The sequence below is a fragment of the Stigmatopora argus genome, chromosome 14, assembly GCF_051989625.1.
Source record: "Stigmatopora argus isolate UIUO_Sarg chromosome 14, RoL_Sarg_1.0, whole genome shotgun sequence".
Lineage (NCBI taxonomy): Eukaryota > Metazoa > Chordata > Actinopteri > Syngnathiformes > Syngnathidae > Stigmatopora > Stigmatopora argus.
In genome coordinates this window covers 15,647,748-15,670,788 of record NC_135400.1, presented here as the reverse complement: position 1 = coordinate 15,670,788, position 23,041 = coordinate 15,647,748, and the positions used below count along the sequence as shown (strand labels likewise).

Below are 23,041 nucleotides of genomic sequence, written 5' to 3'. Positions count from 1 at the left end.
TGATTTAAAAGGGGGAATATAAGGAAATTGAATATACATCTATACTCTTCATTTTAATTTGATCCTAAAACTGAAAATCGGGACTCATGATTTACTTTCTCGGGCCGCACAAAACGATGCGGCGGGCCAGATTTGGCCCCCGGGCCGCCACTTTGACACCTGTGTAATAGACGTACAATTAACGCGCTGGAGTTTTTAGTTTGGCCCCTAAACGACGCCCCCCGGGCTCCACCGACCCAGCGGTTCTGGGCAAACCGCAAAGTAGGCCGACTTGACCCGTCAAAGACGAATTTGGAGCCATATTTATTCGCTGTCCACTTCAATTTTGTTGCCCCGGAGCGAAACTGTGACGTAAGTTTAATGCACCAGGGATGCTGGGTAGGAGAATTTATACGATTGTTATTATAGGAAATTGTGCTGGTGTGGATAGGCTGAATTGTCCGTAGATATTTCCATGAGTGTTTACAGCGTATATACCCATGTGCACGCGAATAGAGAGGTGTTTACACTGTGAATGGGATGGCAAATATTTGCAAAGAGTGGGAAAACTTCACTTTACTGTACATTTAAAGGGAATGAGAGGAACCCTGACGATTGGCGGCAATCGGAGTTGAATCCCACTTTTGCGATGGTGTTCAGATTGCAAATGAATTTTGTTGCATGAGCAGAGAATTTTTTTAAATTGCTCCGGTAGGCTTTCATAGCGGAGGTGATTTTTGAGTTACATTATTATGATTATGAATCTTGACTGGAAGCCCAAATACCAAAATGAAAAGGAAAATGAAGCCAGACAGCAAGAAAATCGTTCATTTTCCAATCCGCTTATCCTCACAATGGGTCGCTGGGGTGCTGAAGCCTATCCCAATCAAATCTGGGCAATAGGGGGTGGACACCTTGAATTGGTTGCCAGCCAATCGCAGGGCACAACATTAGCACACACGGGGAGATTGTTTAGAGAGCAATTAGCCTAGCATGCATGTTTGTGCCGGGATGTGGGCAGAACCGGGCTTACGCGGAGAAAACCCACACTTGGACGGGAAGAATATGCCAACTCTACAAAAGAAGCCACCGGGGATCAAACCCTCCATCTCGGAGCTGCGACCCGCACATGTCCACTACACTTTGAACTCACTCACTGCTATTGAGGAGGATAGACAAACCAGAGTTGCTTTAAAAAATGGACTGTTTTCACAATGACATATTAGCACTTACATAAATCAAACTAAGGAAGCACATTGACAATCTTCTCCCAGAATTATTATTAACTAATAAACGAACTGCCATGGATGCGATAGACGTCCAAACCATTTTGATGGGGAAGCCTGACGGGGAATAAGCCCTCGCAGGCCAATTAAATTTAGCGTTTAAGGCAAGGGTGTCAGACTCGGGTTTGTTCGTGGGCCGCAATAACGTCAACTCGAGTTCATGTGGGCCGGACCATTTTAGATCTAATATTTAGATTTTTTTGTAAAAATCGGTTTAAAAGAAATGGACCAAAAGCCCTAAATATTCAGGTTTAAAAAAAAAAAATCTAAAACAATGTTTACTTGAGCTTTTTTTTTCTTAGTAAGGGAAAACATCTTTTAATCATTTGTTTTTCATTTCAATCAAAATTATGTTCACTATTAAAGTGGAAAACAAAATATTTTTATATACTTTACGAAATGCTTTTTGAACTAAAAACAAAAAGAAAAATTGGATAAAAAAATTGCAACTATTGATTTACAAAGGAGAAAATCATGAAATATCATTTGAATTTGATCCTAAAACAGAAAGTCGCCACTCATGATTTACTTTCACGGGCCGCACAAAATATGCGGCGGGCCAGATTTGGCCCCCGGGCCACCACTTGGACACCTGCTGTCTAAGGAAAAGGACAGACGATGCCGAAACGCACGGCGGTGCCCCCCGCCGGCCCGGCGCGGAACTCCACCGACCGCCGCCGTCAAATCCGATTTACGAGCGGGAATGTTCACATTCGCTTCTTGTGCCACGCAGACTCCGCTCGGTGACAGTTATCGTCGGGCGGATCTACGAGGGCAGCCAGGTGCGTTGGACAGATGCCACGCGGGTGACTTAGCGCCGTTTTAACGAGTCGGAATGAAGAAAGGGCCAGAGGAGCCGGACCCGGGAGGGGTCATCGGGTGCCTGACTATGCGCTCCGGACCCCAGAGATAGCGTGGCCACCTAGGGGGGGGGGGGGGGGTTGCTTGGAAGCGGCGTCCGGCGTGACGAATGAGACACCGGAGCCAAACTGTAACGCCGACAGCGCGGTGGGTCCTTCGGGCTCGGGTTGCAGATTCCTTGGGGGCGTCCGAGAGGGGAGTCTCTGCTTGCTTTTAACAACCGAGCTCATGAACATACCAATGGCAGCACATGGAGCCGTATACTAATAAAGCCCCAAGGTGATTCAAAACTTGCTCATCCAAAGCGACAATCGACATGCTTGCTGCTTTTACAGCTGTTTTTGGGGGGTCATGAATCACTGGTTTTAGGGGGAAATATGATACATCTTGATTAAAAATTCAGGTACTGTTTTTAATTGCATATTACACGCCTCCGCATATAAGCCATACCCTTAAAATTGCCTTCAAATCGTTGAATTTGACAATTTCTCTCGTATAAGCCGCCCCCTGATTCACAATTTTCACCTCCATATTCATGGTTTTAATCGGGAGAACAAATGTGTTACTTTGAAGGGCAATTATTTTTAAAAAAAAATCATCACGTGGCATTTCTGAGATATTGTATAAATCGATTGCTGGATGGCACATCCCGAAAGGGTGTTGCCTAGACGTAGAAAAATTCAAGTCACATAGCGGTCTAGTTTTCACCAAGTCTATGATAAACTACGGTAAGATGGCGGCGCCCTAAGCGACTACGTAATGGCAGGCAAAATAGGTGAGTTTTTTCATATTTTATGCAAGATACGTTGTTGTTGAATTTCATTCATAGAAGCCAAAAATCAATTTTGTTAAACGTTTTATCTGTTTATCTTTCCTCTATTTTGAAATAAATTGTCTTGCTTATGGCGTTTCGTGCATGTCAAGTCTAATTTGTGCGCGTATAAGCCGTACTATCGATTCAGTTTTTTTAAATACAAATACAGCGTATATGCGAGGAAATACGGTAACTAAAGTAGTTTCATAAATTGGACGTTAATCGTGTTTCTTCTTTAGGCTGTTCTTCTAAAATCGCCTGGCGAAGATTGAAAATTGCATTACTTTGTTTGAAAAACTTCAGAAGTCTAATTTGTGCGCATATAAGCCGTACCCTCGATTCAGTCTTTTTTTTTAGCTACAAGTACAGCGTATATGTGAGAAAATACGGTAACTAAAGTAGTTTCATAAATTGGACGTTAATCGTGTTTCTCCTGAAGGCTGTTCTTCTAAAATCGCCTGCCGAAGATTGAAAATTGCATTGCTTTGTTTGAAAAACCTCAGAAGTCTAATTTGTGCGCATATAAGCCGTACCCTCGATTCAGTCATCATTTTTTTTATAGCTACAAGTACGGCGTATATGTGAGAAAATACGGTAACTAAAGTAGTTTCATAAATTGGACGTTAATCGTGTTTCTCCTGAAGGCTGTTCTTCTAAAATCGCCTGCCGAAGATTGAAAATCGCATTGCTCTGTTTAAAAAAACCTCACGATAGCGCCAAAACTATTTTGCAATCCCGGCGTGTTTCTCTCCAAATTCAGGTCTAATTTCCCTTTATGAGTGTTTCATTGCATAATTTCAGTTTAGCAGACGCCCGATGATGACATCCACCACCCCAGTTCAGATGGATTGGACATCCATGCCTAACAAATGATTCAACGCTTCCTACAAGCTGCAATTCTGCCATCTCATCTCTTTTCAAAACTCAAGAAACATTCTAAAAATCCTCCCCCAAATCTCCAGACTCGACATGGCAACTTTGTTCCTGACGTGAGGTAAGACGACTGCCTTTTCCGCCCCCGAATGCACCGTCGTGTTGCGTTCAAGGCTGGTATGCGGAGTGCGCCTGCGATGTCCACACACACACACACACACATGAGAAACCGAAGTCGAAGAAACATGATGCGGAGCGGCAGACGCCTAGGTGGTCCGCACGGAGATGGAGGGGAGACGCCGCTATGGACGGGAGTTATGTGGGAGGGAGACTGTCAGCTTGTCTGTGTCAACAATGAGGGAATAATTGGCCTCTCACAGCCTAAGGATGGAGGAGGAGAGGCTGGGTGGGGCATGACACCGGCATTACGTACAATTAGGCCAACACGGGGGTCAAACGGGGAGGCGGGCCGGGGGGGGGGAGGGGGCGGGGCGGTCGGTTAGGGGCAGATTAAAGAGCGGCTACTGGACGGAAAGTTGGCGCTCAGGTTCTGGATAGCGTCAGGGGGGAAAGAAGCCCCTCCCCTCCTCTCTGACCTCTCCCTAATGTGATAAACATTCCCAATCAATGGAGGAAACGGGCTGGAAGTCAGCGTGACCTGGCGCTGGGCTTCAAAGGAGCCGCTGATTCGCTGTTTACGTCCAAGACACACCTTGATCTTGCCGGATGGACCCCAAGGCCGGGGGCTACCGACGGATTCAGAGCGGACCTACCGCGGCAGGCCGTCTGGTCCTTCCAAAAAGCAATAAGGCCAAGGAGCATAACAGCCAAGACAAACAGACTCGAGATCAGTTTCTTCCCAAGACAGGAGTTGTCCACCTAGGCCAAGGGTGTCAGACTCGGGTTGGTTCGCGGGCCGCTTTAACGTCAACTCGATTTCACGTGGGCCAGACCATTTTAGATATAATATTTAGATTTTTTTTATATAAATGGATTAAAAGAACTGGATTAAAAGCCCTGAATATTCCGTTTTTTATAGATCTAAAACAATGTTTAATTTAGCTTTTTTTAAATATATTTTTAGATTTTACAAAATGATTTTTGAACTAAAAACACAGAAAAAATGGATTAAAAAAATCACAATTATTGATTTAAAAGGGGGAAAATCAGGAAATTTAATATACATCTATACTCTTCATTTTAATTTGATCCCAAAAAAGAAAGTCGGCACTCATGATTTACTTTCCCGGGCCACACAAAATGATGCGGCGGGCCAGATTTGGCCCCCAGGCCGCCACTTTGACACATGTGACCTAATCAAGACTAATATCCTATCTTGACCTAAAACTCCATTGGCTGCTAACCACTTTAGCTACTTTAGTATCTACTTATTTATGTGACGTCAGCTCTGACATCTTACTATAATTGTTCAACTGCGATTGTAAACAATACATTTAAACACAATTAAAACAATACTTATATTTAAAAGTGTATTAAGAACAAAAGAAATAGAAGCTCAAAAAGTGCTTATTTATTGATTATGTGTTTATTTTGATGATTGATGATCTATTTGTCTGGTTGTTTGTTATTGTAATTTGAAGCTTTGAATCTCATGACAATAAAAGCATTCAATTCAATTGAAATAAAAGCTCCTGGACTTGAAGAATCTCTTCACTCGGGGTCTCGGGATGAGACGGTGTTGCGGCCCCCCGAGGAGTGGGCGGGGCCAACTTGTCCGTCGGGCCTTTTAAAGCAAAACTCCTGACCCCCAGCGCCACCCTGACCACCCCGACTCGACAAATCCTCAAGGAACAGGTTCTCCCTGTTCCCCGTATTCTGTCCACTGCCCTTCTGGTCGTCCTCTGGACAACAATCTCCGTTATCTGGGCTCCTTTTCCTGGTGTTTTTTTTCCTCTCAAAAGGTACAAAGTGTCTTCATCCATCTCCCCCGGCGGTGACCGAGCGCCTGTCAGCGAGAGACCTCCAGCCCATGACGGATGGACGGTCGGTCCCACAAAAGAGGCCCACTTTTTGCGTCCCGCCTCCAGTCTGCTCCAGCTAAAAAGAGCTCGGAGCCAGTCGCCCAGACGCGATCCAACGTCTCGAGGAGAAAGCCGAGCCGTTTGAAGAACAGATCGCGGCATTCTTGACACTCGGAGGCCAAATTCACTCCATCTCATTGTCTGTACGGCGTAAGTTCTTTCCTAAAGGCCGTCCTATTGCCAGAAAAGTTGTCCAACTTGAACCAAATGGGAGATTGCTCTCACTTGAGTGAATATATTACAAATGGCCGTTGAGATTGGAGAGCGACGTGATAAGATTCCTCGTTAAAACACTGGACATTTACTTGCCAGAATATATTGACGTTGTTCTAGACGTCCCTGACCAGATTTTCTTCTTGCCAACCTGCCCGGTAACACAAGTTTGGACATTGTTGTCATGAGTGAATATATTACAAATGGTCGTTGAGATTGGAGAGCGACGTGATAAGATTCCTCGTTAAAACATTGGACATTTACTTGCCAGAAAATATTGGCGTTGTTCTAGACCTCCCAGACCAGATTTTCTTCTTGCCAACCTGCCCGGTAACACAAGTTTGGACATTGTTGTCACATGTAGGATGTAACCACAATTTGCTAGAAATGTCTTTAATAATAATTATTATTATTATTATTTTAGAGGGCTTTGTAAGGACACTCCGTTCATTTTCTGTACTGTTTATCCTCACAGGGGTCATGGGGGTGCTGGAGCCCATCCGAGCTAACTCTCGGCCACATGCAGGGTCACCTTAAATTGGTCGCCAGCCATTCACAGGGCACAATGACTGACAACCAATCATGCCAAGGGACATTTTAGCATAGTTAGCCTAGCATGCATGTTTTTGGGATGTGGGAGGGAAACTGGAATACCCAGAGAAAACCCACACAGGCCCACAGACAACATGCTAACTCCACACGGGAAGGTCAAAAGCGACCGGGGATTGAACTCTCATTCTCAGAACTGCGAGGCCAAACCAAATTTAAAAAGGATACTACAAATTAAAAGCAGATTTGACTGCTTTAATCTTGGTTAATTCTTCTTTCCAACTCCAACGCCATTTTTCTTGTTTTTGTCCATTTTGGATGATTTGAATGGAATTATTTTGGGGGGCTTTAATGGACCCCGAGGCCTTTTTTTATGAGGGGTCCAAACAGAAGGCAAGCAGGGGGTGCTGATCCACGCCAGCTGGTGTTCTCTTCTTCAAAGTATTTGGTTTTATCTGGAGTCCCCCGACTTCCTCCTCACGTCATCCTTCATTGTCCGTCATCGTCCCGCGGTTGAGATTTAAGAAGGAATACCTAAGCAACGCTATCCAGCTCACTCCATCTTAATCCATCCTATTTTGTCTTCGGAATCCCACCATGCACCATTCTGACCCCTTTGAGATTTGGCCGGTCTAAGCTGGACATACCCAAGTTGACACGAGGCAAGACCGGATGATGAATCCATTTCTCCAATGAAATTCAACATCTAAAAACTAATAGATGATCCAATAGATCACAGGTGTCAAAGTGGCGGCCCGGGGGCCAAATCTGGCCCGCCGCATCATTTTGTGCGGCCCGAGAAAGTAAATCATGAGTGCCGACTTTCTGTTTTAGGATCAAATTAAAATGAAGAGTATAGATGTATATTACATTTCCTGATTTTCCCCCTTTTAAATCAATAACTGTCATTTTTTAATCCATTTTTCTGTGATTTTAGTTCAAAAATCATTTTGTAAAATCTAAAAATATATATAAAAAGCTAAAATAAACATTGTTTTAGATCTATAAAAAACGGAATATTCAGGGCTTTTAATCAATTTATATAAAAAAATCTAAATATTATATCTAAAATGATCCGGCCCACGTGAAATCAAGTTGATGTTAAAGCGGCCCGCGAACCAACCAGAGTCTTCTGACACCCTTCCAATAGATGAAACAAAAAACAGTATTTGGGGGCTCACAGCACAAATAGGGAGAGAGAAAAAATTAAAGCTACAACTTTTGCACTTGCACATTTCATTTTAAAAAAACCTTTTTTGAGCTTTTTCTTTTGTTCTCAATACACCTTTAAAATAAGTATTGTTTTTAAATGTAAGTATAGTTTAGACTAGCAGATTGAACAATTCCGAGCTGACATCAGCGACGCTTAACAAAAGACGGCGAACAAAAGCGAGGTTGCTTTGAAGTCAACAAGAGGCCTTACCCCCATGCAGGGCACATGGGCCCATCACTCAATCAACACCGGGGGTCTTTGATGTGCCCTCAAAGAACCCTGCATTGTGGTGGCGGGGCCCGTTCGCCGGCAGGCCGGCCGGCACCTGGGCCAGCGGGCGAGGCAAAATGACCCAGCTAAATCCACGTACAGCAAAATAACCACCCGCATAAGCGCGGGTACATCAAAGGCGAACCCGGGGCCATGGGAAAGCTGGTGCAAGAGTGCAACCGTGGGCAGGCGCTCGGGCAAGACAGGCTGGCACCGCTCGCTCCCCCGAGCGACTCCTCACGTCTGTGCGGAGGACACAAACCGCCCCTTCATCGCCTCCGTGCGAGATTGGACGCTGGCCCGCGCAAGCCGAGTTTCGATGGCGTGGAGGTACACTGCTAATCACATGATGAGATGCTAACTTGATTTAGGAGGAAAGAGAAGTCTAGCAGGAGTCAAAATATGACTGGTTTCAATTGTGCTTTTTCTAAGCACTTTTTTCCACAATCTATGCTGAAAATGATAAATGATAAAAGCATTTTTGAAGTCATTCCTTTAACTTAATGGCTAGCGTTGACAAGTAGCAATCGTTTGCTCAAAATGGAGTGGATGTCCAAACTCGTCAATGGCACTGAAGTACAATAATGAGCAGAAAAATAACTAATGCCGTTTGTAAATATGGAAAATAGTCCCTATAATTGGACAGCACGGTTACAAAAGAGTCACATTTAATGCTTCAGTACTGCTAATTCGTAAATGTTGCCTTATCAATATAATCACAATATTTCTCAGACTATAACAGGAGACCCGAGTGAAAATCGCAGCATCCAAAATATGTAAAATGAAGCCAAAAAAAACCTACCGTATTTTCCGGACTATAAATCACAATTTTATCATAGTTTGGCTGGGCTTGCAACTTAATTTTTTTCTTTAACCACTGACCAACTGTGGATTTTTTTAGACTACTGTTATCTGAAAACTTTTATGTAAACAGATGCTTATTCAGCCGTCACTATAGTTACTTTATAAAAACATACACACACGCAAATGCACTTAAATGCGTGTTACATTTTTGTATTCTTTACGACTTATAGTTATAAAAAAAGTGTGACTGGAGCGAAGTTTATGTCAGCAGAGACCAAAACGAAATATTATAAGATACAGCGATAAGAATAAAATTAATAGACCTCTATTCGGATAACCCGTTCACAGTTTTGAGCCTTTATCCTAGCTTTCTCTGCTAACTCATTCGCTAGTCACGTGGCGGTATTCCGACAGCTAATCATTTTTTGCCGTGCTATGTCTAAATTGTCTTTTCCTGTGTCTGTATTCTCACCCTCTTGCTACTGTGACAGTGCAATTTCCCGAATACGGGATGAATAAAGTTATCTCATCTACTCTAACGTTAGAAAAGTGGCGCTCAAGTGGACGCCGGAGTGTTTGGAAAAGAGCGCCTGGCGGTCCCGTCTTCCGTGAATGCTCGTCTCTCAGCATTCACGTCGGCTCGGAGACTTTGCTGTTTGCCCTCCAGCGGCCGCGGCTAAAACCGAACCCAAAGAATCCCTCCGCCCCGGCGCCTTTGAAGCCCCGCCCTCCCGCCGCTGGACCGCGGGTCACGGACGCCCGCGGAACCGCCGGCTCGGGTCAATATTGGTTTTAGGATTATTTCTGGAAGGATGAAATCCCGGGTGGGATGACAGAGGTGGATGACATCAAATGATGAGGGAGAATGCGAGGAACTGTACGCCAGCGCTTCGTGAATATTTAGTATTTGCTTGGTCAATAAAAAGTCATTTCGCTGGGCTAGTTTTGGAATAAACCGTAGCCCGGAATAGCGCCGTTCCATCCGGGAGGAAGCCGGCGCTGCTTTGGGGTCGGAACCGATGGTCCCCCCGTGCCGGCTGGGTGGTCATCAAATAAGGATGTCGGGCGAGAGTTAAATTCCATGACGTCTCAATTATTGTTCCCAGGTGGGGGGAAAGAACCTCCTCGCTCGGAGCCCAGCGAATTTCTGATTGCTTTGAAGCGCTCGTAGATTAGTCACGCCATTTTTTTTCCCCTTGGATGGATTACAAGCAAGGGAACGTCGAGTATATCGGCCTTTTCCGACCACACAATGCCCTAACCCCCTCTCTATTTTATTTCCAACTTGTCCTATTCCTAAAATAAGACTTGTACTTGTAGGATTACTTGTACATTTTTTATATATATATTTGAACCTTTGTGAAATATTTGACGTAGTTTACACTCATCCAGAGTCTTTCAACGTGGTTACCTTTTTGGAGGCCCTCTATTGGAATTTATACGAATTTACTCACATTTTTTTTGAGAAATGTACCCATAAATATCCCTCAAAGACTAAAAAATGGCGGCACGGCAATGCTTTATGCGCAGAAATGTACTTATTGTCGAACATAAATATCTGTCAACCTTGGCCAATTGCTCCCCTTATTGATGATTGCAATTCCCCTTATTAAGCGATAAAAAAATAAAACACATTTACGCACTTAAAAGTCTTAACATTTTCTCCAAAGCGGACGAGGTGCCCAATCACTAAATTCAAAATTCTGTAGATGTCGCTGTATGACGCTAATAGCTTGACTGTCTGGGTACATTGCTTGCTGACGTGCTATATTTATATAGTAAAAAAGGGCGGAAGTGACCAACATTAGCAATCGACGATGACGTTTTCGTCCGAGACGAAAAGGGTCAAACTAGATGGGTTTTACAAAAAACGTACTTGAAAAAAATCCAGTACAAAAGTTGTTAGACGGCATACACAGTTTGAAAACGTATAAAATACGTAAGTTGACACGTATGCAAGTAGTTGTAAAGTTGTAGTGTTGCTATTAATTTATCGGTAAGCCACTTCGCCGTACAATATCGCCTGCACTTCAATGATCAAACGCCATCTTGAACATTAAAAAAAAAATGTTCCGGTAGATTCCAACATGGTTTTCTGTACGTCTTTCTTTGGAAAGCAGAAAAAAAACAGAATGAACGTCTTTCCAGCTAGCGTGTTTCTATCATTAGCTCGGTGCCAACGTTTGTCCTTTTACACACTGGCCGAAGTGGAAAATGTCCAAATGGGGAAGTTGGAAAGTAAAACCACAAGGATCCAATGCACAGGACGCGTATTCATACACTTTGTCTCTCTCACACACACACATGTAGAGCTAGCTAGCTCGCGGCGGCAGTAGCGCTAAATTGGTCCGGGCGTCCATCAGAAACCCCGTGAGTCACCGGCTGGAAAACTCTCACGAGCCAAAGTCGATATCCGTCAAATGTTGTCATTTCTCCGCCGCGTGGGAGCGAGTGTGTGTTACGGGAGAGCCTGGGTGACCCCCGCGTTTTTTTTGGGGGGGTTCAGGGTAAACGGCCAGTCCTTAGATTTCTTCTTTAATCTCGTAGTTAGCAGAAAATGAGCCCTTGGTGTTAATGGAGAGGTCGGAATAAGGTCAAGACAAAAAGCCTTTAAGAGATGAAAGTCAAAAATATGAAGACAACATCAGAGACGTGCCTCGCAGTGGTTTTGCATGTGCGGGCGAGCCGGGGGTGTTGCATTTTGCACACTTTAAAAAGCACAAGTCGCTAATGGGGTCTTTTCAAAATAATGTTAACCTCAAAGACCTGCTGTCCAGAAGTATGGACATCATGTTTTGCGGTCATTTTGGCCACAACATTAACAATTAGTGGCCTTAAAATGTCAAAATCAACTTCTTATCACTTACAGGTGATTTTCCTAATAACAGGTTCCAAACCACATCGTGTTGGAATTTAATAGGTGTCTTTAAAAATTGTTTTTTTCAGACCACTATGGTTTAAAAGAAAAATCAACAGGCTTTTAATGGTCAGATAGACAAAAAACAAGTCCCACGTGAGTATTGGTCACAGGGCACAAACTATGAAAAAAGACGACTTATAGTCCGGAAAATACGGTTGATGAATTTACTTCTTATTGTTGAACAGGTGGACGAGTGGTGAGCGTGTTAGCCTCACACTTCAGGGCTCGAGGGTTCGATCCCAGGTGGGTCCTCACTATGTGGTATTTGCCTAATCTCGTGGGTTTTCTCCGGGTACTCCCACGTCTCAAAAACATGCATGCTAGCCTAATTGTTTGCTAAATTGTCCTTAGGTAAGAATGATCAATTGCTTATCTGATTCTGCGCCGCGATTGGCTGGCCACCGATTCAGGGTGTCCAATGTCTGGCGTCTGTAGTGAGCTGGGATAGGCTTCGGCACCCCCCACGAGGGTAAGGGGTTTGGTAAAATGAACGAAATGTCGCTTTTGAAATATTTTGTGCTCCAAGCAGTCGGCAGGTGGCTTCCTACTTATCGAGCGATGCGGATGTTGGAGGACCGGCGGTAGCCAGAAGGATTTGTCCCAGAAGGCCCACCCGTCCTCACACACCTGCAGCAGATCTGCAAAGAGCATCTGGAGAGGTGATAACACCCAGAAGAAAGACAGCAAAAGATGAAAGCGGGACCAGCTCGGCCTCCAGACATTGTTGTTTCATGCTTTTCCCATCATATCGACGAGGGTGGACAGGGGGGGGCGGAGCCTGTATTTTTTGGGCGAATCTTACAAGACGCTCGAACGGCATTGACGGCTCTTTTAACGGGCCAGGAAGGAGAAGCGAGTGAGAGATATTTCAGAAGTATGATGCCAAACATGCAGCGACATGATCTGAGCACGAGGCCGCTTTTTGAACTCACTACATTTTTTTTCAGTTTTTTTTAATCTTTTCTAACTTGGAGTATATACCGGTGGGCAAAAACAAGAGGAGGACGCTAGTTTTTAGTTAGCGTGCTTGGTCTCCCCCCCCCAAAAAATCTTGATTTATATATTTTTTTCAATATCAGATGGTAAGGGTGTGACAATAGTGATGTCATTGTTTCCTGAAAGGTTATCAAGTTGTTCGAGGAATGGTTTTTAAAAGGGATATTATTGAAAATAAGGTTGTTAGCAACTTTTTTTTTAACGTAAAAATCCAGTCTTTCCGATTTTGGGGCCCTTAATTTACAGGTCACTCTGTTCATTTTAGGGTAATTACAGGTCATTTTCTGTTTGATTTTGAGTGGCTTCCTATTTGTTGAGGGGACAGTCCTAGGTCACTTCCGGTTCAGTGACCCAAAATCAACAAGAAGTGACTGAAAATTAACAGCAAATTACTAAAACTGCCTGCCGTGGATGGCCATAAATGTCCGTTTGATGGAGGGATTGCAGCAAATGAACATTTTCGTCATCAATCGTATCGCATTGCCAGGTCGAAAGATCATAAAGCACGGAATGCTTGCTTGAATCCCGAAATATTTTACAAATCTGTGAGGAAAAACACTACGAGCATCTATGCAGAGTCATGAACAAATACAAAATAGTCGACATTCCGTGTGCACGTTTGTTGGTTAGTATGACCCCACAGCCACGGAGACACCGGGACAGATGGCATCGATGCCGATGTGACCACACACACACACACACACACACACACACGGAATTGACCCCGCCTGTGACAGCGACATGAAAGACGATGCACAGAAAGGGATGTCGACGTGAAGACGGGAGACCAGTTTAGCTTGTTGCTGTGCTGTTTAAAAAGCATCATTCCAATAAAAATGAAATGAAAGCCACGAGCAACAGATGATTGGAGCTTCAAGACAAGAAGGAACTTGATAGCACTTCTACTTCTCTATCCAAACTATGTGTTGGCACTGCACGGGGACGGGAGACAAGACAAGAAGTTGTGTTGAGTTGCGTTTGGGCGCCCTCTACGGGAAACAAAGATATGGCAACGGAGGGTTGGAATTCCAGCACGAGTTTACTAGCTTACGGGTGGCCAACAAGTTATTTTTGTCTTTTTTGCAACTGATTTGTTTTTGCTATATATAGATGAAAAAAGTACAGAGGAAAATTGCATTTTACTAGGCAACGGACAACCATTTAAGCTCATGCTTTTCTTGTTTTTATGTGATTATTATTAGTAGTAGTGGTGGTAGTAATAGTGGTGGTGGTAGTAGTAGTGGTAGTGTTGGTGGTGGTAGTAATAGTAGTAGTAATGGTGGTGGTGTAGTAGTAGTAGTGGTGGCGTTGGTGGTAGTAGTAATAGTAGTAGTAGCATTGGTGGTGGTGGTAGTAATAGTAGTGTTGGTGGTTGTAGTAATAGTAGTAGTAGCGTTGGTGGTGGTGGTGGTAGTAATAGTAGTAGTAGCGTTGGTGGTGGTGGTGGTAGTAATAGTAGTGTTGTTGGTGGTGGTAGTAATAGTAGTGTTGGTGGTGGTTGTAGTAATAGTAGTAGTAGTGTTGGTGGTGGTTGTAGTAATAGTAGTAGTAGTGTTGGTGGTGGTAGTAATAGTAATAGTAGTGTTGGTGGTGGTAGTAATAGTAGTAGTAGTGTTGGTGGTAGTAGTAGTGGTGGTGGTGTTGGTGGTAGTAATAGTAGTGGTAGTGGTGGTGGTAGTAGTAGTGGTAGTGTTGGTGGTGGTGGTAGTAATAGTAGTAGTGTTGGTGGTGGTGGTGGTAGTAGTGGTGTTGGTGGTGGTAGTAGTGGTGTTGGTGGTGGTAGTAGTAGTAGTGCTAGTAGTGGTAGTGTTGGTGGTGGTGGTAGTAATAGTAGTAGTGTTGGTGGTGGTGGTGGTGGTAGTAGTGGTGGTGGTGGTGGTGGTGGTAGTAGTAGTGCTAGTAGTGGTAGTATTTTGCTGTGTGCAGTCAGGCCAACTCTGCAAAAATATGTAATTTACTTTTATTTAATTGGATTATTATCAGTAGTAGTATAATTTGGCTGTGTGCGTGCATGACAACTTGACTAAAAAAACGGTCCCATAAAATGGTAGGATAACTCCTACATGAATACAACTGCAAATCAAGAAGAAAAAGTAACGACCAAATGATTCGATGAAGCATCGCATTTTAAATGCATTAAAAGCTTGAAAAAACACCCAGTGTGATTTGGCATGGAGCACTTTTGCCCTTAATCGTGCCTATTGAGTGGCAGCGCATTCTGGCCTAAAAAGGCTCGTGAAAGGTCGCCGGAACCGAGGGAGGGCAAGTCCAGGCTCGCGACTCGGCCGCACGCTAACAAGCGGGCCGAGCAAATATTGACCAGGCGCCGCGTGGAGCCGCACTTTCTCAGACTTTCTGCACGCCAACCAAAGACGCGGCGGCGTCTCTCGGCTGCGAGTGGCCGGCGAAACTGTTTGGTTTTCCGCCTGGGCCGACCGCTCTTCCTCAAAGTCTCGTTCTGTTTGGGAAGAAAGTTCGGGAAGACCAGGGTGCCAAACACTGGCACTCTTCAATGTCCCATTTAGCTTCTTAGCTTTGTTTGCACTTGTCAGAGAGGGGAAACGTGCTTACGTCAAGACGAGAAATAGAAGAGGGGAGATTGATGGCCTCGAAAATCGCTTCCACGCTAATCATCTACCAGCGCGTGGTTGCGCCCGTTATTATATTTTATCAATTTTCCGCAAACGACGATTCTGAAGAACGAGACGTTCGATTCCGGTTTTGAGCGAAACTAGCGGCACGCGTGTTTTGTCACGCCAGGAAAAGTCTCCGATTTGAATTCCTATTCGCATGTTCATCATCATTTTTGTCCAAAATGACTTCACATCTGATTGAATCGTTTATTATGGTCATATAAAACATATCAAATTGACATTTGAAAAGAAACAGCCATGTCAGGACCTACACAGATTTTATGCTAATTACGGTACAAGTTCTAATTTACTGGAGGTTTTCCACATTTAGCGCATTTTTTCATAAATTATGCCGGAAAATGAATCGCAAAATGAAAGCATGCGTTACCGGATATTTATGTATTTATATTTCTTTGTCATTTGCTCTGTATTGGGGGATTAAGGCCACATAGTAAAAGGAAAGGGTTTGACATTCCAAGAATAAAAAAACACTTTTGCACGAAAAAGGTCCTAAAATTCAGAGTAAAATCATATTTCATAAATAAAAACAAAGTGGTCAATCTATATGAAATAAGTCATAAAAGTGGTCATATTTTTCTGATCTATTTCTACTCCACAACTGAAAAATTGGACTATTGCACTCTAGAATAATATTTAAGATGCACTAAAGTGCCAGTATGTAAACAAACATTCAAATTTCATTGGGTGATAAATTAAGACAAATATGTGCATTGATCAAAAGGCAAATTCAAAGATATTAAAAAGAAACAAACAGACACTTAAAGCCCTTCAAAGCTTGACAATTTCATTTTTTTTTTTACCCCACACTGTATATTTTATGTCTACTTAAAGCAATGTTTGATATGAGAAATATTTACGTACGATTCAAAGTTGCATGAGAATAAAGGCATTTGTATCTTTAGGCACATTTCATATACTGCCATAATTCCCCAAAAGCGCTGAATATTATTCACGCAAGCCTTTTTTTTGGATAGCACACTTTTTGAAATATTTGGAAATGAACTTTCAACACTTGAAAATGATTTTAAAGTATGATACACAAGCGTACGGTATGATAGACATTTTCATTAAAATATTTATGGAGGTTTATGAGGATGTAGGTATGAAATTCAACTCATAAATCAAGATGACTACATAATTAATGTATTTTCCGGACTATAAGTCGCAGCGTGAGGCTGTGTCAGTGAGTCTTTTATTTATATTTTTTCACTTTGACTGCCAACAGCTTTTTAAATTGTGTTTTTTTCAACAACAACAAAAACATTAACAGCTGCTTATTTCTGTGTGTTGTTTCTGACTTTACTATTACTTTAACGTATGTTTTTTCTTGCATTCCAACCTTTAACAGTTTTTGCATGATTTGAATGTGGCAAAATAACACTCAGGTGCGACTCATAGGCCGAAAAATGACGGTAAAGTAATCCCTCGAATATCGCGTTTAATGTAGACCGGACATGGCCGCGATAATCAAAAAATTGCAAAGTAAGGACAACCCTATTATAACTTTTTTTTTTTTTCCTAAGTGCTGAATCCTAGTAGCAAGGATGGCTTCCTCTTACGAGTTTCAGCATGTATTTTAACATTTTTATGACCTTTTAAAAAAACTAAAACACATATTTTTATATATATTTCTTCCGCTTACGAGTTTCAGCATGGATTTTCACGTTTTTATAATTTTTTTTCAATAAATAATGGGGGGGGGGGGGGGAATCGCAAAGTAGTGAATTTGCGATAATCGAGGGATTACTGTACTCTTAAAATATTATGATGGCGTCAATCAGCAGGGGAACCGTCTTGCCCGTTTTACGTGTGTTCGAGTTCCCGATTCGGATTCTAGCGAGTCTTCGGAAAAATGCCGTCCCCCTAATGATGCGGAGTGATGTGTTTGCCACCTGTTATCCCAACGAATGCTGCTTCTTCAGGTTGTCCATCCGCTTGACTCTTGCTTCGGGTGTCTTTTTGTACCAGCTCCTGCCGGAAGATCAAGAATCAGTACCCCAATCTAAACTCATTTCATTCATCCACGTCCAATCTATTATTTTCCTATGCACGAGGGCTGATAAAAAAAGTCACGGTATGCGATACTGTCGTCATCATCAGATCGCTCGGTCGCTGCCAAACCTCCAAGTCAAAATGGATTGGACGCCGAGCACCGTCAAGGGCACTGAAGGACGATTCTGACGTCCTAGTTTAAATGAAGTGGTTAAATGCTATTGGGGAAAAACTTTAGTGTTATTGAGTTATAAAAAATAAAAATAAAATTAAGTGTATTATAGTGTATTTCTTCTTAATGATGAAAAAATAAAAACCTAATAAGAAAATGACATTTTTTAAAGTGTAAAATGCACCGGATTATAAAGCACATCAATGTGCTGCATTCTAATTTTTTTGTCCCCAAAAAATGTATTATAGTGTATTTCTTCTTAATGATGAAAAAAAATTCTAAAAAGGAAATGACATTTTTTAAAGTGTAAAATGCACCGGATTATAAAGCACATCAATGTGCTGCATTTTTCATTTTTTTTGTCAACATTTTAATCCTTGTTTGTTTATTATTTGCTTTTGTTTCACTTATGGGTTGGATAAATGCCTAATGCGAATCGTGATCACTTTACAGGAGTGTAATACAACAAAATTGTGCTAAAAAATGTCAATTTTTAAAAGAAATTCAAGACTTTAATGGCTCCTTAGTCTGAATATCACTATGTTCATAATATAGACCTGGCATGAATAGCGAATATTAAAATTGAGGCCTACAAGAACCATATTTGGACAAGCTATATGGGATTGAGAATTTAAATAAATGTAAGCCATGCCCATGGGGCTGAAATCAATTCATTTCAAAATGGCCCGCTCAAAGTCAATTAAACGCGTAAACATGGTGAAATGATTAGCTGCTGTTATGACATTATAGACAGTAAAAGCTGCCATTCATCATGGGAATGAATTGGAGGGAGACGTGAACTCACCCTTGGCGGTTGAGCTGGCTCGGAACACTTTTGGGGACTTGGCTGGACTTTTGCACTCTAACAAATCGGGGCGGATTTCGAGGTACGGGGAAAGAAAGACAAAGAACAAGGGGAGAAAAAAAAAAGATGAGTTGAAGAAGCAGCTTTTGTGAGGGGATATGTCTGGCGGTCTACCTGATGGGGGTGGGACTTTTGGGCTTCTGCGCCACTTTTCGGGCCTGGCCAGGGGACTCCCCCTCCCTGAAAGGAAAGCGGCGGTGATGTCAGCGTGCTTGATTTCATTATTACTAACATAAACGATTGGAGAAATGTCCCATTCAGACTTGGTCTTTTTTTTTTCTTCCCCTCTCCACCCTTTCTGTACATTACCTCTTTTTGCGGTCCAAAGATCTTAACGTGGCAGCAGACACTATTTTCTCCTTTTCCTTCTTGGCTTTTTCCTTCAGAAGGAACACATAAAAAAGCACATTTACAAAAGCATCTTTGTGCGCAGCTTGCTTCTTTCTTTCTTAAATTTTTTCCATTTTTTATACTGTTATTTCATACTATTGAGCTACTTTAGAGTCCGATTTGAGACCAAAATCAGTGCATTTCTGTTTTTTTGTTGCATTTTTTAAATTCCCTTTCATATATTAATTTTAATTATGAGTACATCCATTTCTCTTCTTAAGTGCTTTATCCTCATAAGGGTCATTATTTAAAAAATAAGAAGAATATAGACCTGCCGTATGGCATTTTGGGCCATGTAAGTAACACCAAATGTTATGGCTGACATGACTCATAACGACATGTATGTGGTTTATGAGATAATGTTAATGAATAAAAAAAGTCAATTGCCCTATAATATAGTTAAATTAAGGTGGTCTTGTATAGGAATGCTGAAGTCAAAACAAAACGTCCCTGGTTCAACAGCCTGTGTATCTATGTTGAATACTACTTATTATGTGGACTAATTTATTCAGTACAGATTGTTTGATTATTTATTTATTATAATTATTTATTGAGAATTTACCTGTTCATTTATTGTTATTTGTGCACTTCCCTACTTATTTATGTTGTGGACTATTTATTTATTTAGTACTTGTGTTATGTATTGTTATTATTTATTGATTATCTTTTGTGAGTTTCTTTGTTGTTGCTATTTGTGCACTTTGTGGTGACGCTCTCATTATACATGTACGATGACAATAAAAGCACTCCATTCGACTCCATTCGACTCCATTCGACTCCATTCGACTCCATTCGACTCCATTCGACTCCATTCGACTCCATTCGACTCCATTCGACTCCATTCGACTCCATTCGACTCCATTCGACTCCATTCGACTCCATTCGACTCCATTCGACTCCATTCGACTCCATTCGACTCCATTCGACTCCATTCGACTCCATTCGACTCCATTCGACTCCATTCGACTCCATTCGACTCCATTCGACTCCATTCGACTCCATTCGACTCCATTCGACTCCATTCGACTCCATTCGACTCCATTCGACTCCATTCGACTCCATTCGACTCCATTCGACTCCATTCGACTCCATTCGACTCCATTCGACTCCATTCGACTCCATTCGACTCCATTCGACTCCATTCGACTCCATTCGACTCCATTCGACTCCATTCGACTCCATTCGACTCCATTCGACTCCATTCGACTCCATTCGACTCCATTCGACTCCATTCTGAGAGAAGCACGACAAAATGCAAAAAAAAACGGTACCGACTAAATACCATATCACGTTGCCTCTTCTCGGCGCAGAGTTCCCTGTCCTGCTGCAGCAGGCCCAAGCGATCCTCCAGGGGGATTTCAAAGAAGATCTGGTGGATGTCGTAGAGAGCCGCACGTAACTGCAAAAAAAACTCGTGTAAATTGAACCTTCGATTCTTGCCGAGAGTGCATCAATCGCTACTTTGGCCAGTATGGCGATATATCCCGATTTCGACATATCGTCACACCCCTAGCGAGTAACGACGCGTTTGTACCTGGGCTCGGACCCTGCCTTGAAGGGAAACATCCTGAGCTGAGAAGGTGGTTTTCTTCTGTGGACCTTCAGTCTGGAAGGAACCAATGAACTCTTGCGTGTCCTGACAAAACAGAAATGCACTGGTTTAATTGATGTAAATGTGGAATTCATGCCATCTTGGATTTTCCGATGTCGCGTCCTCACCGTAACAGTCTGACGCAGATGTTGAACCTTGTGCGTTTTGAGCAGTCTGCGCACGAGGAAGCCGCGGGCGATGGCGCCGACGCGATACAATGCTAGCCGCTGTTCGCTTTTCGGAACCTGCCAACAAAAAACGCTATTGTCAAGATCGGAACAAGGAAAGGCTTTGAGGTACCAAATCCTGACCTGGCTTAGCCTCGCTTGTGGTTTGGGAGCTGCCCATGCGGACCCTCCACGTAGGTAGACGGGGGACTTGGCAGAAGGCGAGGTCACGTTAACACTAACGGGACCGGGGAAACCTGGAAAAAAAAAAGAGAAGACGAGCAGTGATTCATCTGAGGTTCATCTAAAGTTTAGAAGTGAGGACGCTGACGCGATACACGTACTTTGTCCTGGTTTTGACGTGGACGGGCTCAGAACTGGAAGCGCCCTGCTGGTAGACACACACTTCCACGTATCCGGGTTCTGGAGCTTCACATGTTCCTGTTCCCTCAGTATTCGTTCGGTCTCTTCAAGCTCCTTTCACGGGAAAAAAATGTAGTGGTGAGCAATGAAAAGGTTCTGATCCAGAAGATGAACTGCTTTGGATCTTCTGAATCGAGGACACGTTTGGAAAGAATGGAAGATTTCATTCCTGGTGTTGTGTGCTCACCGTGAGGAGGCGCCGTTGCTCTTTCTCCTGCTCCGCGAGGAGCAGCGACATTTGCAAAGCATGTTCCTCCTGCAGACGCCTTTGCATGTCCTCCAGAAGCTGCGCTCGTCTCTGCGTCTCCTCTGTTTGCCAAAACATCAACGCGTTAGACCAAGGGTGTCAGACTCGGGTTGGTTCGCGGGCCGCCTTAACGTCAACTCGGTTTCATGTGGGTCGAACCATTTTAGATATAATATTTAGATTTTTTTTTTAAATGGATTAAAATAACTGGATTAAAATCCCTGAATATTGAGTTTTTTATAGATCTGAAACAATGTTTATTTTAGCTTTTTTTACATATTTTTAGATTTTACAAAATGATTTTTGAACTAAAAACACAGAAAAATTGATTAAAAAATGACAATTATTGATTTAAAAGGGGGGAAATCAGGAAATTTAATTAACATCTATACTCAATTTTAATTTGATCCTAAAACAGAAAGTCGGCACTCATGATTTACTTTCTCGGGCCACACAAAATGATGTGGCGGGCCAGATTTGGCCCCTGGGCCGCCACTTTGACACCTATGCGGAAGCTATTTTCAGTTTTTGATAAGCCCATCACCTACCTAGATTTCCACGTGCGTCCACGACGTGTTTGAGGGAAGCCGGCGAGGTCTCGTTCGGAGAACTTCGAGGATCGCCGGGCTCCTTCCTGAAATTGACTTCGGGGGAAATGGGAGACCTTCGCAGATAGGGCGATGGATTCTCCACCCTGTTAGAGTTGCACCAACTGGAAGGCCGCAGGGTGACTCCGCCCATGAAGCGAGGCTTCCTTTCTTGGCTGCGGTCGATGCTCTCCGATTGGTCGCCGTGCAACTGGCCATCCATGGTGTGGCAGCGCCGGCGAAACGACGAAGACAACCGCTCGTGTTGCCCCAACGGGCTCGCCGATGACGGACTGACAAGGCTGTGGCTTTCGGATGGACTGGATTGATGGCTCCCACCCCTGCTAAGAAGACCCAGACCGTCGCTAGAGTCCGAGTCGACGCGATCCGGCGATCTTGCGGCTCCAGAGAGCGCTTCTTCCCAATCGGACAACGCGGTTCCTTCTCCTAGTATTCCCGGGAACGCGATGTGCATGTTTCCCGTGGAAAATGGCCGTGGTTTTCGTTTCTGAAACAAGGGACTTAACCTGGACTCTGGGGTCGGGTGTCCGATGTTCTGATCGGGAAAACTCTGGGACTGTTGTGGTTGAGGGGTGTCCAGATTTGGAGGGAAGGTCATTTTAGGAGAGCCAACGGGGCTTCGGTGCAAACTGAAACCGAATTCAACGGTGTTTTTCGGACTAGATCGGTCTTTCTCCGCGGTGGCCTCCGGGGAAAGTTTTGGGATGCTAACTTTAGTCCCGTCCTTACACGACTGTTCCCTCACGTCGTCTTTTGATTGTTTAAGAAGGCTGTCTGTACTAAATTCTTCTTCATCGCTCTTTTCTTCTATTTCAACCTCTGCCTGGTCCGCAGTGACAAAACCGTTAAGGATTGGAGCAGTTTGCCGAAGACCAAATCTGGAGTTTGTGGGAAGTCCGGGTAAGCCAGTTATCAAGGTGTAGCCGGCCAATGGTGTTGCTTGGGGACTCTTGGACGTTTCCGTCGCGTCGGTCGACACTTGAGGTATCTGTTTCGGGATTAAAATGTCTAATGAGCCATTTTTAAAGCATCCTTTGATTAGTTCAGTCCACAAACAAAATAACGGGAAGCATTTTACGCAACAGAATTGGAGAAATTTTAAGACCCTGCTC

The 23,041-nt window shown here is 43.3% G+C and overlaps 1 protein-coding gene across 3 annotated transcripts in view; it reads right to left on the bottom strand.

Annotated features, from left to right (window-relative positions):
* ccp110 (centriolar coiled-coil protein 110) overlaps positions 1-23,041 on the bottom strand; it is a 52,133-nt gene that overhangs the window by 26,348 nt on the left and 2,744 nt on the right. For 2 of the 3 annotated variants that reach the window (XM_077619785.1, XM_077619784.1), the window contains exons 4-14: positions 21,870-22,917; positions 21,262-21,383; positions 20,996-21,128; positions 20,796-20,908; positions 20,613-20,729; positions 20,428-20,529; positions 20,176-20,292; positions 18,813-18,883; positions 18,618-18,683; positions 18,444-18,500; positions 17,367-17,445 (exon numbers count right to left, since the gene is read on the bottom strand). In XM_077619785.1, coding sequence (XP_077475911.1) covers positions 17,370-17,445; positions 18,444-18,500; positions 18,618-18,683; positions 18,813-18,883; positions 20,176-20,292; positions 20,428-20,529; positions 20,613-20,729; positions 20,796-20,908; positions 20,996-21,128; positions 21,262-21,383; positions 21,870-22,917 — 2,022 coding nt within the window. In that variant the 3' untranslated portion in view covers positions 17,367-17,369. Of the gene's footprint in view, positions 1-15,646; positions 17,446-18,443; positions 18,501-18,617; positions 18,684-18,812; positions 18,884-20,175; positions 20,293-20,427; positions 20,530-20,612; positions 20,730-20,795; positions 20,909-20,995; positions 21,129-21,261; positions 21,384-21,869; positions 22,918-23,041 lie in introns of those variants that run through there. The other variant, XM_077619783.1, reaches the window with a different exon arrangement.